Below are 26,455 nucleotides of genomic sequence, written 5' to 3' on the forward strand. Positions count from 1 at the left end.
GGGGTTTGGTTTGCACTGGATGGAATACCAGCACCGGCTCACGTGCGCACGGCCTGTCCCTGTCTGAGAAGCAGCCCATGTTCATTCTCTCGCATGAAGAAGGCTTCCTCATTCTTTCCAGATCATACCTGCCCAAGCTCAGCACCATGGCTTCCCCAAGAGGGACATTTTGAAGATAATAACAGTAGCTGACGCTGTGTGCGTGCTTCTGCTGTGTCATGATTCTAAGTGCTCCAAGTAGATAGACCCGTTCATCACTCACAACAACCCAATAAAGTTGCTGTGATTGTTTTCCCCATTTTATAGATGAGAAAACTGAGGCACAGAGAGGTCAAGTAACTTGCCCAGTGTTACACACATAGCGAGTGTCATTGCCAGGATTAAACTTCCACAGTCTGGCTTCAGAGTCTACAGAGGCAGCCACCACACTGTCACCTCCCAAACACACAGACCTGGATGTGATGAGGGACCAGGGTGAACCAGGGTGGACCTAGGTCACCTCAAACCTATCCCAGCCCTGGAGCTGCACTGGGGAAGGGAGGGGGCTAGGAAGTTGTTCCCAAGTCCAACTTCAAGCGTCCCCAGAGCCTGCTGTTCCCAGAACTCTGACATTTCTGGGTGACTGCTTACGAGTCCCCTTGAGGCTTCTGTGGGCCTCACGGATGCTCTCCATATAATGTGGTCATGGTGTCTGATGAGGAGATGGGGGGCTGGCTCTGGACTAAAGGGTCTGGGGCCACTCCACTGGGCAGCACGGCCTGGCACTCTCCCACAGGGATGGGCCTCCCTGACATGCTGCGGAGTCTACAGTCTTAGAACCAAACCATGTAGAGTCGTTCTGTGTGTAGGGCTCTCTCCCGACAGTGGCCTGCCAGCCAGTAGGTGTCAGCTGCGGCCGTGTGGCCTTGTCTGGTTTTGTCCTGTGCAAAGTAGCACCAACAGTGGCTAACATCTATTGAGCGTTTACTGTGGGCCAGAGACTAGCCTCCCATTTGTCTCTCAATTTGATCCTCTCCCTAGTAACCTTATAAGGCAGACACTATTTTCATCCTCATTTTCTAGGTGAGGACGCTGAGGCACAGAGAGGTGAAGTAACTTGCCCAAGGTCACACAGCCGGGCCCCCACTGGGCAGTTTGGACTTGAGTCAGTCCTCTTCAGCACCACCCCGCTGACCGGCGGCGGGGGGCGTCGAAGAAGGAAGATAATAAATGTAGAAAGCTTCTCCTGGTGGCTGGTGCAGAGCCCCTGATAACTCTTAGATGAATGACTTTTCGGAATTAGAAAGCTAGTTGAGTGGCTTCCCTAACACCATGACATTTGCCCTCCCCTGATGCCCGCCGGGACCTCCATCCCTTCCTCTCCTGTGGGTGGTCACACTGTGCTCTCTTTAGGCCCCTTACAGGTCACTGGGTCTTAACTTGTTGCGGGATGTTTTCTGTCCTTTTGGGGTAGGTTCCAGCTGTTCTGGACACTTCTTTTTGTAAGTTCCCCTTTCAGACGCAAGGCACACTTAACCTGCAGGTTCCTGCAGGTTCCTGCATAGATTCTGAGGCTTCCTGAATCTGCCCCAGCCTCCCCTGCCCAGTCACCCACCTCCCCGGCCCCCATCCCACCCCCGGCGCTCCCTGCTCTGGCCACAGTGCCTCACTTCTCTGGTCCTGTGTGACGTGTGCTCTCCTACTGCTGTCCCGTGACCCTGAATGCCCCTCTTGCCCTTGCCCTACCCTTGCCTGGTTGACTCCTGCCCACCCTCCAGTCTCATCAGAGATGACACTTTCTCCAGGAAGCCCCTCCCCACCCATCCCCCCACCTCCAGGCGGGGCCCACACAGCCCGCAAGTTACCCCATCTGGCTCTGATCACGCGGTGCCGTGAAGGTGTGTTTACTGGTCTCTCTGCCCCTCAGGACTCTGAGCCCTGGGGAGCAGGCCTGTGTCTGGGTCATCTCCACACCCCCTGGCCTGGCACTGGGTCTGCCCTTAGTGGGTGCTCCCTGCGCTTGTGGAATGAATGGCTGCTGAAGCGACACTGCCGTGGCCCCTGGGGAGGCGGGAGACCCCTGGGGTGGCAGGTGGTGGGGCCCTGCACCTGGACTTAGCCTTGATCCTAAGGTGGGAGGATGGGAGGTGAGGGAGCTGGGTGGAGGGTCCGCAGCCTGACGGGCACTCCCTGACTGAAGGGCGTATAGTCAAGGGCAGCCAGTGGAGGCCTGGAGAGTCTGTGGCCACCATGCTGTGAGGAACGCATGAAAACCTGGAGTGTCTAGAGCGTTAGCACCAGAGGGGTCCCTGGAGGTCCTCTCCTCAGCGCCTTCCTTTTACCACACTTGTACCTGTGACCCACAGAGGGGAGAGGGACTTCCCCAAGTCACTCAGCAAACCAGGGGCGGAGCTGGGGCAGAAACCGGAATGTTCCAGGAGATCTTGCAGGCCTGAATAGGTGTGCCCGTCAGAGTATGGGAGGGGGTGCCCCCCAACGTTCCCGGTGCCCTCCAGGCCCTCGAATACTCTCTTCCCTCCCTCCTGCAGGTGAACCTGGTGCTGGGGGATGGCCGGTCCCTGGGCCTCACCATCCGTGGGGGAGCCGAGTACGGCCTGGGCATTTACATCACTGGCGTGGACCCGGGCTCTGAAGCGGAAAGCAGCGGGCTCAAGGTGAGAGACCCCTGACTCCCAGGGAGGGGATGGGGCGCCAGGCTGAACGTGCTGGGGTGAGGGAGGGAGAGACCTGTGTGTGGAGCCCTGTGCAGCTGATTTCAACGGGACGTCCTGTCCCGGCGGAGAGCCCTCCCCTGGCCGCACGGCTCTAGTTCAGGGCTCAGAGCGGGCAGCAGGAGCCGCCTCCACTCCCGAACCCCGAGTTCTCCTAGCCATCCGCAGAGCAGGGCAGCCTCCCACGAGCTGCTGGGCAGCAGGCCAGCTTGAGCTCTTCGTGGCTGCTGTTTTGGAAACACTGCTGATGGCCTGTGATGGCCCCGACTTCAGGGTTGATTGTGGTACTCGGAGAGGGAAGAGGAGAGGAAGCTGCAGGCTGGGGTGGGTTTGCACCAGGCAGCCTCGGGGCTGGCGTTTGATCCAGAGCAACCAGCAATTAGCTCCCATTTTAAAGAGGGCTGTCTGTGTGCCCAGCATCCGTAATTGACATTACACATATCATCTCATTAAACCGTATCCCGTGGGGTAGTATGTTATTACCCAAATTTCCTGGTTGGGGAAACTGAGGCATGTAGAGGTTAAACAGACGTGTCCAAGGTCATGCAGCTGATCAGTTGCAGAGCAGGGTTTGAGCCCAATAGTCTTAATTCCAAAGCCCGTGGTCTTAACTGCTACACTGTATCCCCCGCTGGGGAGGGCCAGGAACTGGCTCAGAGCTTTGTGGGGGGGAGGTGACAGTGAGTGAGGCAGAGACCGTCCACAAGGGCGCTGGACTAAGGACACCTAGTCACCTAGATAAATGGCAGCATGCTTTTGGGCTAAATCCTGGTGTCAGGGATGCCACAGCAGCAGTGACCCTGGGTACAGGTGGCGTTTGAGCCACGTCTTGTGGGACGAGAGAGGCTGCTGGGTAAACGGGCTGGGCTGTGGAGCTGTCTGGTTGAAGGAGCCATGTGGTTTGACCGTGTGTGACTGGATGGGCAACTAGCCACATGTGAGGCTGGGAAAGAAGGCACGAGATGAGGTCGTGCCTTCCTAACAAAGAGCCTTGAATGCCCCACTGATGGAGGGAAGTGGATTCTCTGTGCGGACGAGATGAAGGGTCATGGCAGATCAGAGTGGTAGTCAGGAGACCTCTTCCCCCACCAAGCCACAGAGGATGAGGCTGGAGTGGCAGAGAGACAGGAATGAGACTCCAGCCTCATCCTCCATGATGTGGCTCGGGGGGTTCTCTTAGGAAACATGGCATAATGGGAAGAGCTCTGGGTCTGGAGTCCAGATCCCAGCTTTGCTGCTTTTGCTTTAGTGGCTGTGTGACCTTGGAGAATCCCTCTACCTCTCTGAGTTTCCCTTCCCTTTCCCAGATAATAACAATATATAGCATCTCTTTGTCAGAAAAAGATGAGGAATAAACTCACAGTGACATTACAAATAAAGGTTAAAATTATTGAGGGTCCGTGTTATGGACTGAATATTTGTGTTCCTCCCAGATTCATACCTTGAAACCCTAACCCCCAAAGGGATGATACTAGGAGGTGTGGCCTTTGGGAGGTGATTGGGTCATGAAGGTAGAGCCTCATGAATGGAATTAGTGCCCTTAGAAAAGGGACCCCAATGAGATCCCTGGCTGTCTTTCCGCCTTGGGAGGATACAATGAGAAAGAAGTTGGCAGTCTGCAACTCAGAAGAGGGTCCTCACCAAAACCTGACCACACTGGCTCCCTGAACTCAGACATTCAGCCTCCAGAACTCCAAGAAATAAATGTCTGTTGTCTATAAGCTATCCAGTCTGTGGTACTTTGTTATATAGCCTAGACTGACTGAGACAGGCTGCTCTTTCCCAAGCACTTTATGTCATAAAATCACCTAAACCTCCCAACGCTCCTGTGAAAGCAGTTCTTCCGTTAGCCCATTTTATAGGCACAGTATCTGGGACTCAGAGAGCTGCACAGCTGTAAGAGGCAAAGCCGGAATTCCCATCCAGGGATCAGAATTCTGGTTCTAGAACTGTGCTGGTTACCAGGCCAGCCTGGGCGGGGGTGGGGAGAGGAGTAGATGCAGGTAGGCTCTAGGTGATTCTGAAATGCCCTGGGTCTCCGGCTTGCTGTGCTCTCAGCAAGTAAAGATGATTCCTTGTTGGGACTCCAAAAGGAGACAATCTCGTGGTATTCTATATGCAGATTGTATTTAATAAATTTGTTATTTTGTATTAATTTTAGATTTACTGAAAAGTTGCGAAGAGATTACCCATTTGTCCTTTATCCGGTTTCCTCTAATGTTAACATCTTATATAACCATGATGCGTTTGTCAAGACTAAGAAACTAACATTGGTACAATACTGTTAAACAAACTACAGACTTTATTCAGAGTTCACCAGTTTTCCCACTAATGCCCCTTTTCTATTCTAGGATACAGTCCAATTCAGCATAGCACGTTATGTTTAGCCTGTATGCATTTTTTTTTTTTTTTTTTTTTTTTTTTTTGTGGTACGCAGGCCTCTCACTGTTGTGGCCTCTCCCGTTGCGGAGCACAGGCTCCGGACGCGCAGGCTCAGCAGCCATGGCTCACGGGCCCAGCCGCTCCGCGGCATGTGGGATCTTCCCGGACCGGGGCACGAACCCGTGTCCCCTGCATCGGCAGGCGGACTCTCAACCACTGTGCCACCAGGGAAGCCCATAGCCTGTATGCATTTTTAATTCCATTTATTTCCCCCAAAATTTCAAAAAAGGTTCAAGTCAGTTTCTAGACACAGAGTAAAGATTGTTTTAAACGATTAAGTGAGGAAATTGGGAGGAAGAAAACTGGAGGCAGAGAGAAAGAGAGAAAGCCGAGGTGAGAGTCCTTCTGAGAACACTCGCCGTGTGGGGCTGCAGACCGCTACAGGCAGCACATGGATTTGACTCCAAGCTTCCCGGCAGCCAACACAAAGAGGGAAGCAGGTCAGGGACATTTGTAAGATGAAAACAGACCAACTGTGCTGGAGAAGCCTGGTTATTCCTCTTCCTGAGGCCTGAGGGCAGTTTTCCGCTGGTCCTTCTTAGGAAGGATGCTGTGTGATGATGTAAGCAGTGTCTTCAGTGACAGCAAATGCATGAGCAGGTTCCATACTTTGTTGATGGTGAATACACTCTTTTTTCCTTTTTTTTTTGCGGTACGCGGGCCTCTCACTGTTGTGGCCTCTCCCGTTGCGGAGCACAGGCTCCGGACGCGCAGGCTCAGCGGCCATGGCTCACGGGCCCAGCCACTCCGCGGCATGTGGGATCTTCCCGGACCGGGGCACGAACCCGTGTCCCCTGCATCGGCAGGCGGACTCTCAACCACTGCGCCACCAGGGAAGCCCGGTGAATACACTCTTACTGAATCCATGTTAAGAGAAAGTGGGAGCGGGGAGCGGCAGCGTGCAAGAGAGGTGACATGCTAGGTTCTGGCCGGAGAGGACTGAGCATCTCTCTCTCTCTGTCTCTGTCTGTCTCTCTCTGTCTCTCTCTCTCTCTCCCCCTCTGATGACTGACAGGTGGTAGCTTTGCTATCGCGTTAGCCACTTACTGAGCAGTTACTATGTTAGGACTGCGCTAAATGCTTCACATTATCTTACTAATTTTTGCAACAGTATATGAAAAATGAATGTCCTTCTCCCTCTTTGACAGGTGGCAGACTCAGGAACAATAGTAAGCAGCTTGCCCAAGGTCGCCCAGCTAGGAAGCGCTAGATTTGGACTCACACCTGCTCACTCCAAGTCCATACTCTTAACCACCATGTTCCACTTCCTCCCAGTGATCATGTGGGTGTTACCATCTCCAGTTTTCTGTTGAAGAAACCAAGGCTCATGGAGATAAAGGCCAAATTCTCTCTCATGTCAGAACTGGGATTTGAACCCAGGCCTCACAGAGCCTAGGGTTGCCCTGTCTGGGGGGAAATGGGAGGCCTAGGACCTGCCCTGACCAGCTGTGTAAAAGTGGACTTGTCCCCTGCTCTCTGGGCCTCAGTCTCCCAGCTCAGACAGTCAGCAGTTGAACGGTTGGGCAGGCGGATCTCTGAGGCTTTCTCCTAGATCTGCACATTTTCCCGGCCTGAGAGCACCAGTGGGTGCCCAGGCACAGGAACATGATCCGTTCTCCTTCACCTGCAGGTTCCCATACCCACCGAGAGATGCCAAAGTAGGTAACCTGCTGGCAGATCCCTCTTTTGTGTGGAAGGAAGGAAGGAAGTGGGTGTTACATGCAGGCAGTGGGTCTCCCTGGCTGCCCCTCCTTTCCTTCCTTGCATTTAATCAGCAGATATATCCTCAGGATTCCTGAGCGCCAGACACTGTACTTGCCCTGTGGCTTCTGAGCTGAGCCAGACAGACCCAGTCCCTGACCTCCTGGAGCTTACTTTCTAGTGGGAAGACAAGGGCGGAATAAGTTCCACAACTGTTTGTTTAATTACAATTGTGATAAATACCAAGATGGCAAAGGACATGGAACTCTGTCTGGTGGTAGATATCCAGGAAGGCTTCCTGGAGGAAGAAGCATTTCAGTTGAAATTTAAAAGGAGAAAATTAATTATGTGAAAGAGGAAAGGAGAATTTCAGGCAGAAAGGACAGAAAATGCTGAGTCCCTGAAGTGGAAAGAAGTGTTCCGGGTGCAAAGGAAGACCAGAGTTGGCTGAATACAGAAAGCCAGGCAGGGAGAAAGTGCCAGATGATGTGAGGAGGCGAACAGCCAGATCACACAGGGTGTATAATGCACCCCAGACTGCAGCCATGGAAAGATGATGCTTGAGATCTGCAGTTATTAATATGGAAGGATGTCCATGGTATGTCATTAGGTGGGAAACAGACTGCCAGACCACATCTCTATCAGGATCGCATGCATATTGTATACATATACAAAAATATGCCCAGAGAAACGTCTACACGTGGCTGTCCCGAGGTGGGAAGATTATGGATGATTTTCATTTTATTCTTTACATCCTTATACAGTATCTGAATGGAGCAAATACTAGTTTTATAGTCATGGAAACAGCAACCATAAAGCAGTTTCCATTTTCAAACAAGGCAGAGGAAAAATATTCCATAGAAGGTCTTCAGTTACTTTAGTTTGCTTCTCAGTTGCAGGCAGTCAGAGGCTTTATTTGCTCATAAAATGCCCACCTTCAGTAAAGTCCCTTCCATCTTCAGTCCCCACCGCAGTAAAGCATTTTATATTCCCTGCCACTGTTTTACTTTCTTCTCCAGGGTCCCTCGCATATGCTAACACCTGCCTACACTCACTCAGGCGTCCAGGACTGATTGATTCTGTTTGTTGCCAACGCACCATGGAATTAGGCATATTGAAATGAAATAAAGGGGCTTGGCCGTGTGGGCGGTAGAGCCAAGAACAGGCTTTATTTGTACATAGGGCTCCTTGCCACCGTGCAGAGCTTTCCTGGGGCAGTAGTTCCCCTTGTGCCTGGCTTCCAGCCGCTCCCTTAGCTCCTGAGGGGCCCTGTGAGCCCAGCCAACACTGGGCTGGGAGGAGAAGCTCCTCGGAGGAGGTCAGGCACTTCCCAGTGCCTTCACCGGGGGTGGGGTGGGGGTCGGTGGTGGGGGGCCTGGGGGGCGGCCGCATGGAACTTGGAACTGTCCCACCCTCCCGGCAGGGGCTGACTGCCCCCTCGGCATTGATCTTTACGCCTCTCTTACTCCTTTGCACCTGCCCCCAGCAAACCCTACCAAAGAATGGACCATAAAACTTTGTTCCTTTAAGGACAGCCAGAATTGACTGGCATTTAAAACTAATAATAATGGTAGCAGTTGCTATTTATTAACCAGTTATTATGAATTGGGCACTGTGCTAAACGCTTTAGATACACTCTTTTTTTTTTTTGCGGTACGCGGGCCTCTCACTGCTGTGGCCTCTCCCGCGGCGGAGCACAGGCTCTGGACGCGCAGGCCCAGCGGCCATGGCTCACGGGCCCAGCCGCTCCGCAGCATGTGGGATCTTCCCGGACCAGGGCACGAACCCGTGTCCCCTGCATCGGCAGGTGGACCCTCAACCACTTCGCCACCAGGGAAGCCCTAGATACACTTATTTAATCCTCCAATAGCCCTACGGTGGGCATTAATAATGCCATTTAATAGATGAGCAACTGAGGCTCAGAGAGGTGTAGTGCCTTGCTCAGGATCACACAGGGATCCGGCCCTAGCCCTTCAAGCCCTCTAAAAGCCATGGGCTTTACTCTGCCACCTCCCTAAACTGGCTAAATGTCAAAAGAATGCGGAGAAAAGAAACACAGGCCACTTAGTCTTCTTAGAAATCACCAAGCGTCTGAAGCCCAGAGTGGTTGTCCCTGACCCTGCCCAGCTCCACGGCCTTCACCCTTGAGGTCATTCCAGGGTGGGAGGCCCATTTTGTTTTTGCCAGTGGGAGCCACGCTTCCATCCTGGCTGGGGTTCACTGGGGCAGGATCTCTGTTCTCATGAATGCCCCACCCTTGGGGTCACCCCTGTGCTACTTGTGGTCTTGGGGCCGGCCGTGGAGCATCTGCTTCACATTTGGTGTCTCAGTGGCCATGGGGATGAACTGCTACTTTGCAGATCTGTCGTGTGTGCTGTGTGTCAGCTAAATTGGAGAAGCCAGCTGGGCTGGGCTGACCCCTCTGCAGACTGGCTTCCGCCAGGGTCCTCTCTAGACTAAGCCTGGGATGGCATCCTTTGCAGAACAGTCACCCAGGAGCAGGTGATCTCCACGTGTCAGCTCTTACCCTCACCACAGCTCCGTGAGGTAGGAACTTGTAATCCCATCATAATTTGGGATTGTTTATTAATGACTGTCTCTTTTCTGAGATCCCAGCAGCATGGGGCAGAGACTGGGTGTTCTTTACACACTGTTATCTCCCTGCCTAGACAGTGCCTGGCACACAGTGGGTGTCTTGAATGAAGGAGTCAGTGGCTGCAGCTGAGGCAGGCCCCAAGCCAGGTTTTTTTTTTTTTTTAACATCTTTATTGGCGTATAATTGCTTTACAGTGGTGTGTTAGTTTCTGCTTTATCACAAAGTGAATCAGTTATACATATACATACGTTCCCATATCCCTTCCCTCTTGCGTCTCCCTCCCTCCCACCCTCCCTATCCCCCCCCCTAGGTGGTCACAAAGCACCGAGCTGATCTCCCTGTGCTATGCGGCTCCTTCCCCCTAGCTATCTATTTTACGTTTGGTAGTATATAGTCTTTTTGACTCCAAAGCTCCAATCTTGACCACTGCTTCATTTGCATCCTGGCCTGAACACGGCACAGAGCTGGCAGTTTTGTTAAGGGATGAATCCTGATAAGAGGTGTTAGTGGTTTTTACAACTACCTGGGATGGGCCTGAGCGGTCAGACCCTTTCCCTTAGAGACTCCTGCCTTCATGTTGAAGAAGCTGAGTAGCAGCCATGGCCCGCAATGAGGTTTGCTCATCAAAGGTGCCCATGGGCATTTGGTGCCACCTTCAGCTCTTCTCTGATGAAGGATAAGTGATAGGAATCCATCTATATGCATAGATCCCAGCCTCCAACCCTCCCATTTTACACATGGGGAGACTGAGGACCAGAAGGAGGGGAAGGACTGGCTGAGGATCATGGAGAGGTGGGTCCAGACACCTCTGGACAGAGCCCCTCCGTCATCTGGCAGTTCGACTTTGCCTGCTGACTCTGTCTCTATGTGTCCCTGAAATAGGGAGAGAATGAGCCAGGAATACTCTCCAAGGCTGCTGTCTGTATTCTTGGTGGGAAAAGGGTGTGGCTACTACAGAATACTTGTTTAGTAAGGATCCTTTAAAAGTATTTTTATCTGTGATTATGGCTGATTTTACAGCAGTCCTAATGAAGATGGCAAAAATTACCTCTTAATATTTATATAATTTCTAACAGTAAAAAAAAAAAAACCTTAGATAATAAGGGCATGTTACAAGCAACTCTCTGCCTATGAATTCTCTAACTTAGATGAATGAACCAATTTCTTGAAAGACACAAACCACTAATACTCAAGAAAGAAAACTAGATAACCTGAAAGTTCTATGTGTGTGTCAAAGAAACTGAATTTATAATTAAAAACCATCCAAAAAAGAAAACTCAAGGCCAGATGCTTTCCACTAATGAACTCTTCCAAATAGTTAAGGAAGAAAATTATGCAGTTTCTCCCTGAAAATAAAAGATGAGGGAATGCTTCCCAACTCATTTTATGAAACCAGCATTATGTAATACCAAGAACAAACAAACACATTTCAGGAAAACTACACATCACTATTCTTCGTGAACGTAGATGTGAAAATCCTCAACAAAATGTTAGAAAAACAAATCCAGCAATCTATAAAAAGGATAATATACCGTGACCAAGTGGGTTTTATCCAAGGAATGCAAGGCTGGTGTGACATTTGAAAATCAATGTTACTGAGAAAACCATGTAATCAGAAAAAGCATTTAACAATATTCTATGTCCATTTATGATAAAAAAAAAACTCTAATCAAATTAGGAATCCAAGGGGTTGGCGGGGGCGTGGGGCCGGGAAGGGGCCGAACGCCCGGCTGCAGCAGCCCCCTGCTCCCACCCCGCCCCTTTGCAGGTCTGCGGGACTAGGCATCGCGGCGGCGCACTCGTGGCGAGAATCAGGAGGAGCAGGAGACAGCGAGAATAGGCCCAGAAAAATAACCAGGGGAAAAAAATCTCATCATGGCATATATCCACCAGGAAAACGAAGAAGTGGAGCAGCCTGTGCAGAATGGAGAGGAAGACCGCCCTTTGGGAGGGGGCGAAGGCCACCAGCCAGCAGGAAATAATAGACGGGGACAGGCTCGCCGACTTGCCCCTAATTTCCGATGGGCCATACCCAATAGGCAGGTCAACGATGGGTTGGGTGGAGATGGAGATGATATGGAAATGTTCATGGAGGAGATGAGAGAAATCAGGAGAAAACTTCGGGAGCTGCAATTGAGGAATTGTCTGCGTATCCTTATGGGGGAGCTCTCTAATCACCATGACCATCATGATGAATTTTGCCTTATGCCTTGACTCCTGCCATTTTCCATGAAATTAATACTGTGATTCCCACTGTTGTTCTGCTTTTCCTTGCATTTTCCTGATATGCCCTTACTGATCCGTTTGCTGTGAACCTTATGTAATTTCCATGTGTCAGGTGGGTTCTTGTGTTACCAGCTTCTAATTGGAGATTGCCTTGGCACGCAATCTAAGTTTCTGTCAACAGTAGAGTTTCACCCATTTGCATGGAAAAATGTAAAGTTAATAAAGCAATTGAAAATCAAAAAAAAAGGAATCCAAGGGAAATTCCATTACCTGATGAAGAGCATCTTCACAAACCTGTAGATAACATATTTATTGGTGAAAAACTAAAAGGTTTCCTCTAAGATTGAAATAAGGCAAAAATGTCGTCCCTCACCACTCCTATTCAGTATCATACTAGAAATTGTAGTCAGTGCAATAAGGCCATAGAAAGAAAGAAAAAGCATACAGATCTGAAAAGAAGACATAAAACTCTATTTACAGAGACTGATCATCTGCATAGAAAATTCCAAAGAATCTACAAAAAACTCCTAGAACTAATAAATGAGTTTAGCAAGGTGGAGGGATACAAAAGTCAATTGCATTTTTATATGCTAGCAATGCACAACTGGAATTCAATATTAATAAAAACAATACAGTTTAGAGTAGGTATAAATAACAAAATATGTGCAGTATTTGTATGCTGAAAACTCCAAAAAAGACATAAATAAATGGAGATATACACTGTGTTCCTGGATAGGAAGTCTGAATATTATTAAGATGTCAGGTCTCCCTAATTGGATCTAGATTTAACACAATCCCAATTCCAATCCCAGCAGGACTTTTTGTAGATATTTACAAGCTGATTGTAAATTTTGTAATGCAAAGGCAAAGAAACTAGAGGAGCTAAAACAATTCTGAAACCAAAGAGCACTGTTAGAGGACTTAGTACCTGATTTCAAGACTTACTATAAAACTATAGTAAACAACATGATGCGGTATTAGTGAAAGGATAGACACATAGATCAGTGGAACAGAGTAGAGAGTTCAGAAATAAACCCACAAAAGCATACTTAACTGACTGTTGGCAAAGTGCAAAGGTAATTCAATGCAGAAAGGGTAGTCCTTTCAACAGATGGTGCTGGAACAATCGGAAGTCTGCATGCCAACAAATGAACCTCAACCTCAACCTCACACCTTCTATGAAAATTAACTCAAAATAAATCGTAGACCTAAAAGTAAAATATAACACTGCACTACTTCTACAGGAATACATAGGAGAGGGACTTCCTTGGTGGTCCAGTGGGTAAGACCCCACACTCCCGATGCAGGGGGCCCAGGTTCGATCCCTGGTCGGGAAACTAGATCCGGCATGCGTGCCACAACTGGGAGTCCACGTGCCACAAATAAGAAGTCCAAATGACGCAGCTAAAGATCCTGCGTGCCACAACTAAGACCTGGTGCAACCAAAATAAATAAATAAATAAATAAATAAATAATTTTTTTTCAAGGAATACATAGGAGAAAAATCTGTGTGATCATGCATTAGGCAAAGAGTTTTTAGATGTGACACCAAAAGCATGGCCCATAAAAGAAAAAATTGACAAAATGGACATTATGAAAATTAAAAACTTCCCTCTGCAAAAGACACACCTTTAAGAGAATTGAAAAGACACCCACAGACTTGGAGCCAAGTCAATATTTTCAAATCCCATTTCCGACAAAGGACTTATATTGAGAATGTATAAAGAACTGTCAAAATGGGCAAAAGACCTGGGAAATGGTTTTGTATGGAAAACTGGTTGCATGTAGTGATAGACACATGAGTCTGTGCACTTGTCAAAACCCACAGAACTGTACACAGAGTAATTTTGTTATATATAAATTTTTAAAAAATCAACCCAGTTGTTGCGGGGATAGATGGAGAGCAGACTGAGACAAATGAAGACAAAGGAATCTAACTATTACAGGTGATTCCCGTGACCACACTGAAAGGGAATGGAGAAGGAAGAAGCTGACCTAAGCAATTTTGAAAAACATTGTTTCTACCAGTACTGTAAGGCAAAGACAAGACGAACTGTACTCAGACACTGTACTCCAGTTGGCAGATTTCTTTTTCTCAAAGGGATATGGATTAGGAATTCTGAAACTACGTCATTTGTACAGGGTTCATTTGAAAAAATAAGTACATTTTAGATAGTGAGAGCCAGGTTTCTCACTCCCAGAGAAAGTTACAAGGAAGGAAAGGGAAAATAGAATAAACCCTGTGGTGCAGGAATTGTCAGAGGTATCAATATGGACTCATTTACAAAAAAACCCCAAAATGTATACATTTACCCACAGATAAATAGATACAGAGATCAATATACATGTGTATATATGCGTGAGTTAGTATATACATATATAATTCCTCATTCTATCCATTGAGAGGGATTGTACACAATTAAAATAGGTACAACTAGCACTCAGATTTTAGTTTCTAAACACTATTCTCTAAATGAAAGGAACCAGGGCTCTTTGTAGGAGTCATTGATTCCAGGTCTAAGGCAGAGAAGCCTGGGGTATCTTTTGGGACCAGAAAACAAAGATGTGCTACCAAATCAATCAACCAACCAATCAGCCTATCAGATGTGTACAGAGCCAACCTGAAAGAGCACCTCGTGGCCAAAGGAGAAGACAGTAAATATCCATGGATCCATACTAATGTAATTACACAAAGAACGGAATAAATACATCAATGGGGGAGAAGCGACCACTCTTCCTTAAGGAAAAATTCCCATGAAAAAATGTAGAAGGAATAAGAGAAGAGAAAATCACCATTAGAACATTACATTACAGTATTAATTGCTGTAGGCAAGGTGCACCAATGGAAGCTAAATTGTGGGCAGAAGTTTAAGCAGAAACAGGATGTCTTGCATAGTTTCAAAGTATCTCTACCAATATATTTTGTAATTATGCAGGGAAAAAGAATAAGTTTACAGCAGAGAATCCTGGCAGGTACCAAGTTAGCCAAGTGTAATACATATTAAGAAAAAACTCTGGCTTCCCTGGTGGCGCAGTGGTTGAGAGTCCGCCTGCCGATGCAGGGGATACGGGTTCGTGCCCCGGTCTGGGAAGATCCCATATGCCATGGAGTGGCTAGGCCCATGAGCCATGGCCACTGAGCCTGTGCGTCCGGAGCCTGTGCTCTGCAAAAGGAGAGGCCACAACAGTGAGAGGCCCGTGTACCGCAAAAAAAAAAAAAAAAAAAAAAAAAGAAAGAAAAAAATCTTAACTTTTTTCTAATTGTAAACATAACACTTGCTGGTTGTAGAAAAGTCAGATCACGCACTGACTCCTGTTCGCAGTGACAGCCCTTCCTCCCCTGTCCCTGTCCAGCCCGGGACGTGACAACTGTCAGCCGTTGGTGTGTCCTTCCAGACCTTTTTCTCCCTGGCCTGTTGTGCACACAGTGATTTGGGGACCCTTGTTCATTCTGTTCCTTTTGTGACCCAACCTTGGCGTGTCCTTCCAGACCTTTTTCTCCCTGGCCTGTTGTGCACACAGTGATGTGGGGACCCTTGTTCATTCTGTTCCTTTTGTGACCCAACCATCAGCTTCTTAGAAAAATGCTTCCTTTCTCAGCTCAAAACCTGACATCTCTGATTTCTAAGATTTTGACTAAGTTGTTGCCACTTCAGAGCCACGAGAAGCCCCTCCTCAAAAGTCGAAGCACAAAAATGTACCACGAGTGTATCTTAGCCATCTTGTTATCATTTCTTACTACTGCGATTTAGTATCTGTAATGTTCTCTGCGGTCTGCTAGAGAGAAAACACAAGAAGGAGAAACAAACAAATGTCTCCTGAGCGTGTCCATTTTCTCATCTTGAGCAGGATTTGGAGAGAGTCTTGCTGGCTAGGTGGCAGGGAGGGGGTGAGCAGCCATGTCCCTCCCCGGGCACCCCAAGCCCGTGGTTCTTTCTTGTGGTTAGAGGGCTGTGGGCATTCAGATGGGCATCAGATGCTGGTGATCTGGGGACCAGAGTGAGGCGTGCGCGACGCAGCACCTGGATTTGTGTCTCCTGCATGCTCTGCATGGAAATCGTGTTGAATGGGGAGGGTGGGAGTGGGAGACAGAAGGCAGCGAAGACTCCTGGCATCCCCAGGTGATGTGCTGGCTGAGCGTCAGTGAGAGGAATGGTGACAGTGAACATCCACTGAGTGATTTTTCCAGCCCAGCGCCCTGCTAAGTGCTCTTTTATGTTCCACCTTAATGAATCCCTAAGCAATTCTTGACGTAGACACTGTACATCGACTTCATTAAAGATGATCAAACTGAAGCTCAGAGAGGTCACTTGCTCAAGATCACACGGCAAGGAAGTGGTGAAACCGGAGTAGGGATTGGCTCCAGGACCTCCCCTGTTAGCCACGAGACCCTATAACCCTGAACTTGTGTGATGGAAAAAAACAGATTGACGGCCCTTGGTAGCCAGGCCCTCAGCCCTCCCTGCTTCTGCTCAGGTCTCTGACATCAGCACAGTCGTGACAGCTGCTCAGTGTTTCTACACACTCTGCTTTTGGATTTGGAACCTGGAGGATTCTCCTGGCCATTCAGAATATGTTTAAGTAAAAGTATGGTGGAAATGGCGGAAGGTACCGCAGTGTGAGGGTAATAATAATAATAATATTGATAAGGGGCAATAATAATAGAAGGAAGGAAGTTAGGGCAGAGGAGTCTTCCAGTATTTCTAACTGACAGTAATGATCATAGGAATCACCAGCGTCTGGGAAGTGCTCCCTCTGTGCCAACCAGGGCGCTTAGTGAGTGCTGTCCCTGCACTGAGTCATTTAATTCTCCCAGCAACCCCGTGAGGAGGCAGTAGAATCATCCTCATTTTAGAGATGGGCAAGCAAGGCCCAGAGAGGTTAAGTAATACGCCCAAGGTCACACAGCTGGTAGGTGGAGGAGCTGGGATTGAAACTCAGGCAGGTCTGGAGCTTAGTCACAGAAATCCAGTTCCCACCTCTTCCTTCCCTCGTACCCCCTCCTCTGGCCAACTGCAGTGGCTCTTACAGGACTTAGAGGGTCATCCCTTTGTAAAATGGTTCTCATGCAAACTGGGCAGCTTGAGCTTACTGCCCCCGGGAGGTGAGGGAGGAGTGAATAATCCTTGACTTTGGGTTGTTTCTCTGTGTATGTGGTGTGTGTGCTCCTGCCTCCACACACCCAGTGATATTCCTGAAATCTACAGAACAACAACAGCACAAAAGCGCTCATAGTCACCGACCACTCCCAGCCCAGTCCCGCCCAGGAGGGATCACCTCGTCTGTCCTTATTGCAGCCCCACGCAGAGGTACTGATTGTACCCATTTTATGGATGAAGAGACTGAGGCTCAGTGAGATTAAGCAGCTCGCCCCAAAGCATGTTCTTAGCTGGCAGAGAATTGGCCATTCAAATGCAGAGCTCTCTGAGGCCACATGCTCACCTCCGTTGCCAGCTGGATGGCTGAACACAGAAGTCAGAATGTCTCTGACTGGTAACGTGGTTTTTTAAATTTTACATTGAGAAAGGCTTTGTCCGTGTTTCTGTGCTTCCAAACCCAGTGCTCTTGCCATTCGCAGGGACAGCAAATAATCTCTATCTTGTGTGCCAACGCCATTTAATTAGTGTGGCTGCAGAAGTGTTTGTACTTGTGCGTTTGCAACTGGGTTCTGCCAGAAAGAATACTTAGCTAAGCTAAGGCTCCCGCAGTAGTGTCTGCTGTGGACAGAAGGGGGCCCGGGGGCCCGGATGACTGGATGTGTGCCGTCTCCATGGGAGAGCACGGGCCTGGCTCAACTCTTAAGATTATCTAAATAAGAATTTATGATTAAAGCTGTACTTCAGCAAGAAAGTATTATTTGGGGAAAACTAATAACAATGGCAACCACTTCTCATACCCACTGTGTCAGGCGCTGTGAGTCATTACCAGGCAGTGTCACATGGTGGTTAAACGCACACACTTTGGAGTCATAATTACCAGCTGTATCACTTTATCTCCCTGGACTCAGTTTCCCCATCTGTAAAGCTGGGAAAATAATACCTTTAGGAACTTGTGGGGATGTAGCCAGAGAATCTCTATAAAAGCACTTAACACAGATAAAAGTATTCAAAATATGCTGGCTTTGCATAGCACAGGGAGATCAGCTCAGTGCTTTGTGACCACCTAGAGGGGTGGGATAGGGAGGGCGGGAGGGAGACGCAAGAGGGAGGGGATACAGGGATATATGTATACGTATAGCGGATTCACTTTGTTATACAGCAGAAACTAACACAACATTGTAAAGCAATTGTACTCCAATATTAATGATAGGACATTTTGCAGAAGACTGGGGCCAATGAAACATTTGCTTTGCTAACCTGCAATGTATATAGGAATGCTATAGGTAAATAGAACCAACAACACAATAAGTGATTATCAAAATATTAGTCATGTTGCACAGTTATGTCTCTACCTTAAGACTGAATCTGACACAACACTGTAAAACAACTATACCCCAATTTAAAAAAAAATGCTGAAAACAAAAAGAAAGCAATTATACTCAATAAGGATGTTAAAAAAAAAAGAAAAAAAATACGCTGGCTTTAAAAAAATTAATTTCTGGTTTTCAGTATAAGCCTGTAAGTAAATAGAATTGGTTCTGTTTGTGGATGAGAAAAATGAGGCTCCAAAAGTGGGAGTGATTTGCCCAAGGTCACATGCCAGGAAGGGGCTGGCCAAGGTCACAGGCCTGGCTCTCAGCTCTAATGCCCATCCATGTGGTTTCCGCTGTGGGTCCTGCCTTCCTGGTGAAGGGTCAGTCAGGTGTTGCCCCACCGGGATGGAATAAACCCAGGCTGTTCCTTCAGTTCCTCGCCGGCATGCCAGCCCGGGCCCTGCACGGAGCCTGCTTGCGAGGAATTGTATCAGAGCAGCCCCTGATTGCCTGGAGCCTTGAAAGTCCCCTGGCTCTTTCAGCAAGAGGTGGGATAACAGCTTTCACATCATTGCCAAGCTCCACCTTAGAAGACTGGCTTTGCCTCCCTTCCCAAGCCCCTCGCCGGAGCAGGGCCTTCTCTGCCAGGCCTTTCCCTGGGGCTGCCTTTCCCTGGGGTGTGGTGGCCACCTCTTTCTCCTGGGTGGGAATCCATGAGCTGTGAACCTCCAGCTGGCATCTTGCTTCCCTTCCAAGGACCGTGGGGGAGGAGTTGTGCTTCCCATAGATTCCAGGTTGTCTAAAAATAGTAAAAATAATGATACCATCACCACCACCACCTGTGTCCTAAGTACCATATTGTCAAGACTCAATGAGCGAATGCAGGTAAAGCCCAGTGCCTGGCACAGGATAAGCTCCCCTCAAATGGTAGCTCTGGTTATGTGAGTGATCTTCAGTATCCACATGAGTGTGTGTGCTCGTGGGTGAGACTGGTTCTTTTTTTTTTTTTTTTTTTTTTGCGGTACGCGGGCCTCTCACTGTTGTGGCCTCTCCCGTTGCGGAGCACAGGCTCCGGATGCGCAGGCTCAGCGGCCATAGCTCACGGGCCCAGCTGCTCCGCGGCATGTGGGATCCTCCCGGACCGGGGCACGAACCCGTGTCCCCTGCATCGGCAGGCGGACTCTCAACCACTGCACCACCAGGGAAGCCCATGAGACTGGTCCTTGATGGCATCTGAAACTCTCGGGTAGCTGCTGCATCTGCCCAGATGATGAACACCTTTCCGAGGAGTCAGAAGGTGGTTTCTTTCCTGAGAATCCTGGCACGGGCTGGGCGACAGTTTTAGCCTCTTCCCCCCCACCCCACTGCCACTGGCTGTGCCACATTCTCAGTCCTTCCATAGCATTCTCTCCTAGCCGGGTTTGTAAACTAGCCTCTGAATGGGTGTTTAGTAAATTGCAAACGTTCGAGTTGCTTAGTCCTACCTCCTGACTTTTAAATGGGCCCCTGCTAGGGTAGTAATTGCTCCCAGGCAGGCTATTGCCGAAAAGAGTAACACTTAGTTTCTACAGGGAGGCCACGTGAATCAGGAGCCCAGCTGTGGCTTGCCCTGGTCACAGCAAAGGGGGAGAGCGTTCGTTCAGGTGCCCACGGCCCCCATGAACATGCTGTCCACAGGAGGAAGACTGGGCTTCCGGGGGCTGGCTCTGCTTCTCATCCCTGTCCCAAGTGGCCAAGGGAAGGGCCCGAGGAGCTGGGCAGGGACTGACCAGCACGGGAGGGTCGTCAGTTGCCCTCTGGCTCCACATGTGGCCATGCCAAGTTCGGTGCCTGTATATTGAGGATGTGCATGCTTCGCTGGATCTGAGGTCAGCCTGTTCCGCCGTTTCATAAGGGAAACAGTGATCAGCGAGCATTTCCTTAGCCCCTGCTGTGGGATAGGGCACACGTGACGGGCTTTGAGAGAGGTCAGTAACCATGCGGGGCGGTGCTTCAGGCACTTGACCATGCATACAAATTATCAGGGACCTTGTCAAGTGCAGATTATGATTCAGCAAGTGCTGCAGTTATTATGGCCTCATAACTATCCCAAAACCAAGAGGTGTGCAATAGCCACAGATTCTGCTCAGCCTTGCTGCGGATCAGGAAGTGGACAGGCCACAGCCGGGCGGCTTGTCTCGGCTCCGTGATCCTCAGGCTACAGCTGGAAGACTCAGTCTGGGCACCGGAGCCATTGGGAGGCTTTTTGTCTCATGTCTGGAGGTTGGCATTGGCTGCTGGCCGGGGGCCCCCAGCTCTTCCCTGCATGGGCCTCCCCATGCCATCTTCTCACAGAGCTAGTTTGGGCTTCTTCTAAGCATGGTGCCTTCGAAAGGGATTCTGAGGGCATGGGTCCTGGGAGAGAGACAAGTAGAGCTGTATTCTTTTTATGACCCAGCCTCAGAAGGCAGGTTCAAGGGGAAGGAAATAACTCTTACTTCCTGTATCAGTTTCCTAGGGCTATTGTAACAAATGATCGTCACAAGCTTAGTGGCTTAAAACAACATATATTTATTCTCCCACAAATCAAGGTGTCGACAGGGTCATACTCCTTCTGAAGGCTCTAGGGGAAGATCCTTCCTTGCCTTTTCCAGCTTCTGGTGTTCCTGCCACTCCCTGGCTTGTGGCAGCATCCCTGCAGTGCCTGCCTCTTCGTCACTTGGTCTTCCCCGCATGTCTCTGGGTCTCACATCTCTCTCTCCTTTCTCTTCTATGGATGCCAATCATTGGATTTAGGGCCCACCCTAAATCCAAGATGATCCCATCTCAAGATCCTTAATTACACCTGCAAAGATCTTATCTCCAAATAAGGTGACATTCAACAGGTACTGGGGGTTAGGACTTGGACATCACTTTTTTGGGGGGAGAGACACATTTCAACCCACTACAGCTCCTGATGGAGAGTGGCAAGGCTCTAGGAGAGCATATAAGACTTGGAAAATTTGGGATGGGGACTGTGATCCTGCATTTCTCATAAGTTCCTAGGTTGTTGATACTGCTGGACAAAGATACAGGCTACTGTTCTCAAATCTCAGTCTACTGAGGAGGAGGGAGGAGTAAATAGCAAACTAGGTACCATATTAATACCAAGACTACGTAATATTTGAATAACACACAGCATCTACTATGTACAGTCACTTGACATATATTAGCTCCTTTAAACCTTCACAGCCACCTTTTAAAAAGGTTTTTGTCCCTGTTCACGGATGTGAGGCTCAGAGAGGTTAAATGACTTAACCAAGGTCACACAGCCAGGAAGTGGTGGAGCCAGGACTCGAACCCAAGCAGAGCTGGTTCAAAATCCTTGCAGTTACTACTGCACTCCCCTGCCTGGGCTGGGACCTCGGGAGGGAGCCATCAGCCCAGGGGAAGAGAGCCAATGTGGCTACAGAGAGGAAGTAGCTCCCTAGCTGGGCCTTACAGGGTATTCACTCAGACACCTGAGATTTGCTAAACGTGTGTGTGTGTCTGACGCAAAAGCAGGAGCCAAAAGACATGTGCTTTCTGCCCTTGTGTAATCTGGTTGGGGTGTTGACTGTGGACAATTATACCAGGTAGAGAAGTGAAGGAACGGATCTTCAGGGAGGTACTAGCAAGAGCAAAGGCACAGACACATGGGCTGGAGCTCACAGGTGTGCTGAGGGGAACCTGGGGGCTGCCGAGAGGAGAGGCAGGGCGAGGGGGCGTGGGGCGGGGAAGGAGACCCTGGCTTTTCCCAGGCCTCACCGATGGCTGGACAAACCCGGAGAGACACATAGCACTTGGACTGATTGCATTAACTCCAGAATCAAGGAGCTGTTTGCTGTAAGGCAGACAGAAGGAGGCCAGAGCTTTCAGAGGTTGGGAAGTCCAGAGACCTGGGTGGGGCTGTGTACTAGAACTATTAACTCACACCCTTTGGGCGACTTTGTTGCTTTTTTGTTTATTTTTTCCAGCTATTAACGTAATAGATTCAATATGTAATACACACGCGAAAACATGCGACAGTAGAAGGACCCAGATGTCCTACCTTCTGAAGACAACCTTTGTTAACATCTTTTATTTTTTTACATATAATTCGCATACCATAAAAATCACCCTTTCAAAGTATGCAGATCAGTGAAGTACATTCATAAGATTGCACAACCATCACCTCCATCTAATTTTAAAACATGTTCATCATCTCCCCTACCCCCTGCAAAAAATTCCTGTACCCTTTTAGCAGTCATTCCCCATTTCTGTCTCTAAAGGTTTGCCTATTTGGGGCATTTCATATCAGTGAATCATAGAATATGTGGCCTTGGTGTCTGACTCCTTTCACTTAACATAGTGTTGTAGCATATATCAGTAAATTCCTTTTTATAGTGAAATAATATTCTGTTGTGTAGCTATAACATATTTTGTTTGTCCATTTGTGAGTTGATGGACATTTGGGTTGTTTCCACCTGTTAGCACCTTTTATTCCTTTCTCTGTACACTTTTACACAATGATATTATACAGTATACACTATTTTGCATCCCACATTTTCACTTGCGTTTTCCCATGTAATTAAAAACTTCTCATAAGTGCAATTTGTAACAGCTGCATGATAATACTCCATCTTCTGGCTGAATTATAATTTACCTAACCATTCCCTTGAAGTCAGGCGTTTAGTTGTTTCCAATTGAAGTAAGATTTTAAAAGGAGCAACAAATGAGAGAAACCTCAGGGGATCTTTCCAGAAGAGCTTAAATCGCCTCCCAGCCTATCTGTGCCAGCAAGCTGCTGAGCCCAGAGAGGGACGAGAATGCCTTTTCCCAAATTACTAAGAGACAAGGATTGGACTGGATGGTGTAAAAAAGATTCTTCTCCAGGGTGGCATAACAGATCTGCCAAGGGCCCAGGCCCACTCTTCCCCAGACACCCAAATGTCAAGGGAGATGTTAGCTTTATATCATGCCCCCTGGCAAATTTTTACATTTCTTTTTTGAATTTATTTTCTTTACCCTCAACAATATAGCCTCCATATGTAGTCTGGAAAGCAGAGAAAATGAATAAAGAGCTTGAAATTAAAATTGCCTGGAATTCACTTCTCAGAGGCAACTCCTGTGAACATTTTGGCATATTCCTTCCCAGTCTCTTTAACACATTTGAAGACCACGTTAGATGGGCAATTTTAAGATAACATTAAAAAACCTGAATTCACAAGTAAAGCATGACCACTGTAGAAGATGTAAAAAATCCTACACTAAGGGAAAACCTCATGCAACAGTCTAGATGTCTGTCCTTCCAGAGTGTTACGCTCACAGGGCCTAGGATATGGACAAAAATAGTTCAAAGTTGGGGTCGGACTGTTTGCTTTCCCCCATCCTCCATAACATCTTTCCATTTCAGAAAGACCTTTGCAAAATATTAAAGTACAGAGCGGAGTTATGTGATTCCATTTTTTTTTAAGAAGAGAAGTATATTTGTACATACTTACATATGTGAAGAGAGTTCCTGGGAGGATGCCCAAGAAACTGTTAATGGTGGTTACTTTTTTTAAAAAAGTTATACAATTTTTAGAGGTTACACTCCATTTACAGTTATTACAAAATATTGGCTATGTTCCCCATGTTGTACGATACATCCTTGTAGCCTGTCTTATACCTAATAGATTGTACCTTCCACCCCTCCACTCCTATATTGCCCCTCCCCCTCTCTCCCCACTGGTAACCACTAGTTTGTTCTCTATGTCTGTGGGTCTGCTTCTTTTTTGTTATATTTACTAGTTTGTTGTATCTTTTAGGTTCCATATATAAGTGATGTCATAGGTTTGCCTTTCTCTGTCCAACTTATTTCACTTAGCATAAATCCCTCCAAGGCCATCCATGTTGCTACAAATGGCAAAATTTCGTTCTTTTTTATGGCTGAGTAGTACTCCATTATATATGTATAATGGTGGTTACTTCTTAGTCTCAGTCCTGGGGCCTGTGACTTCAGTAGTCTGGGGGCCTGAGACGTGTTTTTAAGGGAAGGGAACTTTGGGGAGGCAGGATTTTTACAATTTGTGTATATACCCATTTTTTACTGTTTGCCTATTTCTATTAGATGCAATTTTAAGTTTAATTGGAAAAAATAATTATATGTCATTAAATATTCTGCAACATTATTGTTTATGACTCTATAGCATCACTGTATGGATATACCATAGGGTATTTGAGTGATCGATTCATAGACACTTAAGAGGGGGGGTCCAAATTATTTTTGAAACTTTTTGTTTTGCATAGTCTTGATGATTTTCTTGGGATTAATTCCTAGAAGGAGAGTTGCAAACGTTTTGTACCACTTTGTCAAATATTTCTTAGCAAGTTTGAACCAAAGTGTGCTCCAGCTGGCAAAGTGCCAGATGCCCTGTTAAACTTTCTCACCCAGATGGGGTGGTGAAAACCTTTTAGTGTTTGGTTCTTTTTGGCTAACCATGAGTGTTGCCGTGTTTTGAGTACCACTCATGTGGTAAGCAGAATAATGAGCCCCAAAGATGTCTACATCCTAATCCCCAGAACCTGTGAATATGTTAGGTTATATGACAAAGGAGAGTTAAGATTACAGATGAAATTAAGGTTGCTGATCAGCTAACTTTGACATAGATGATTCTGGATTATCCAGGTGGGCCCAGTGTAATCACAAGAGACCTTGAAAGTGGAGGAGAGAATAATAAGAGAGAACAAGAAAGATGGCTGTATGAGAAGGATTCAACCTGAAGATGCTGGCTTTGAGGATAGAGGAATGGGGCCACAGCCAAGGAACGTGGGTGGCCTCTAGAAGCTTGGAAAAGGCAAGGCAATGGATTGTGTCTTAGAGCCTCCAGAAAGGAACTCAGCCCTGCTGACATCTTAGTCTTAGTCCAGTGAGACCCATGCTGGATTTCTGACCTTGAGAACTGTAAGATAATAAATTTATGTCCTTTTAAGCCACTAACGTTGTGATAATTTGTCACAGCAGCTATAGGGAACTAATACAGTACAGTACATACTGTATCCCCAACACCTAGCATAGTGCTGGCCCTGAGGGAGGTTCTTGGTTCTTGTCTAGGTGGTTCATTATATTTATCATTTGCCCAGTCTTCCAAGACACAAAAGTAGTTTTGCAGTTGCCACATACATAGCACTGGAAAACGAACCCACTAAGTTGTGTTTCTGATTTGGTTGCAGTACATTTTGTCTGTAAACTGAGTGTTTATAGTCAAAGTACTGTGTTACTTGGGTTATTTCTTTTTTCCCCTTCACCTTACTTCTGTTATTGATTTGAAATAGGTTCATTTGTTTCTGCTGGAATTCAGTAGGGTTTCCCCACATTTTTATTGATTTAATTTTACTCTTTGAATAACAAAAACATCAAAACTGTACAAAAAAAACGTACTCAAAGTATTACTTCTCCCCCACATCCCTTCTACCCACCCCCACCACTCCTCGCAAGACAACTAAATAAGCTAATTTCTGTTTCTTTTTGCAAGAATAAGCAGATACATGTATATGTTCTTTTGCCTTCCTTATATAAAAGGTAGTATGCGATAGATATTCTTTTTCAGTTAATTTTTGAAAATTTAGCATCCTGGAAATCACTGCATGTCATTGCACAGAAGTCTTTGTCATTCTTTTTTACAGCTGCATAGTACTCCACTGTGTGGCTTTGCTGTACTTTATTCAACTGCTGTCCTCTGTCTGGGCGCTTAGATTGTTTTCAGTATTTTACAGTTACAAACAATGATGCAGTGGGTAACTCCATGTATATGTTTTCTATAACTTTGGGAAGTGTATCTTCAGGGTAAATTTCTAGAGTTGGGATTTCTGTGTCAAAGGGTAAATACATATATAGTTGGTCAATATTGCAACGTCCCACTCCATAAGAGTTGTTCCATCTTGAATTCCCACCAACCATGTCTGAGCATGCCCGACAGGTGCTGTCAAGTTTTTAATTGTTTCCTATCTGATAGGTGAGAAAGGGTATCTTGATGTAGCTTAACTTGTAATTTTCTTATGAGTGAAATTGAACATCTTTTAATATGTTTATGGACCATTTTTATGTCTTCTTGTAACTTGGTTGTGTCTTTTATTATCCTTCTGTTGTCAAGATTTTGGACTTTTCCCCCTAAAATTTAAGAATTCTTTATATATTAAGGCTTACCAGTCCTTTATCTGTGACATGTATTACAAATGTTTTCTCCTTGGTTGTCATTTTCTTTCAACTTTGCTTATAGAGTTTTTTTTTTTCCCAATGTGCAAGTTTTTTAAATTATCATTTAGTTTAATTACCAATTCTTTCTTCTGTTGAATTTGAGGTCTCTTTAGAAAACCTTTCTTAGATATAGAGCATTTTATCCATTTTTT

At 47.1% G+C, this 26,455-nt stretch overlaps 2 protein-coding genes across 3 annotated transcripts in view; both read left to right on the top strand.

Annotated features, from left to right (window-relative positions):
* WHRN (whirlin) overlaps nt 1–26,455 on the top strand; it is a 92,547-nt gene that overhangs the window by 32,845 nt on the left and 33,247 nt on the right. For both annotated transcript variants that reach the window (XM_060100814.1, XM_060100815.1), the window contains exon 3: nt 2,529–2,654. In XM_060100814.1, coding sequence (XP_059956797.1) covers nt 2,529–2,654 — 126 coding nt within the window. The remainder of the gene's footprint in view (nt 1–2,528; nt 2,655–26,455) is intronic.
* LOC132492359 (protein BEX3-like) lies at nt 11,317–11,664 on the top strand. Its single transcript, XM_060101816.1, has one exon. It carries the CDS (start codon nt 11,326–11,328, stop codon nt 11,662–11,664), a length of 339 nt encoding a protein of 112 aa, XP_059957799.1. The 5' UTR covers nt 11,317–11,325.

Source organism: Mesoplodon densirostris, chromosome 6 (genome assembly GCF_025265405.1).
Source record: "Mesoplodon densirostris isolate mMesDen1 chromosome 6, mMesDen1 primary haplotype, whole genome shotgun sequence".
Taxonomy (NCBI): domain Eukaryota; kingdom Metazoa; phylum Chordata; class Mammalia; order Artiodactyla; family Ziphiidae; genus Mesoplodon; species Mesoplodon densirostris.

Bases quoted from the DNA above. Each gene is read 5' to 3' on its own strand.
- LOC132492359 (XM_060101816.1), top strand. From the start codon at position 11,326: ATGGCATATATCCACCAGGAAAACGAAGAAGTGGAGCAGCCTGTGCAG.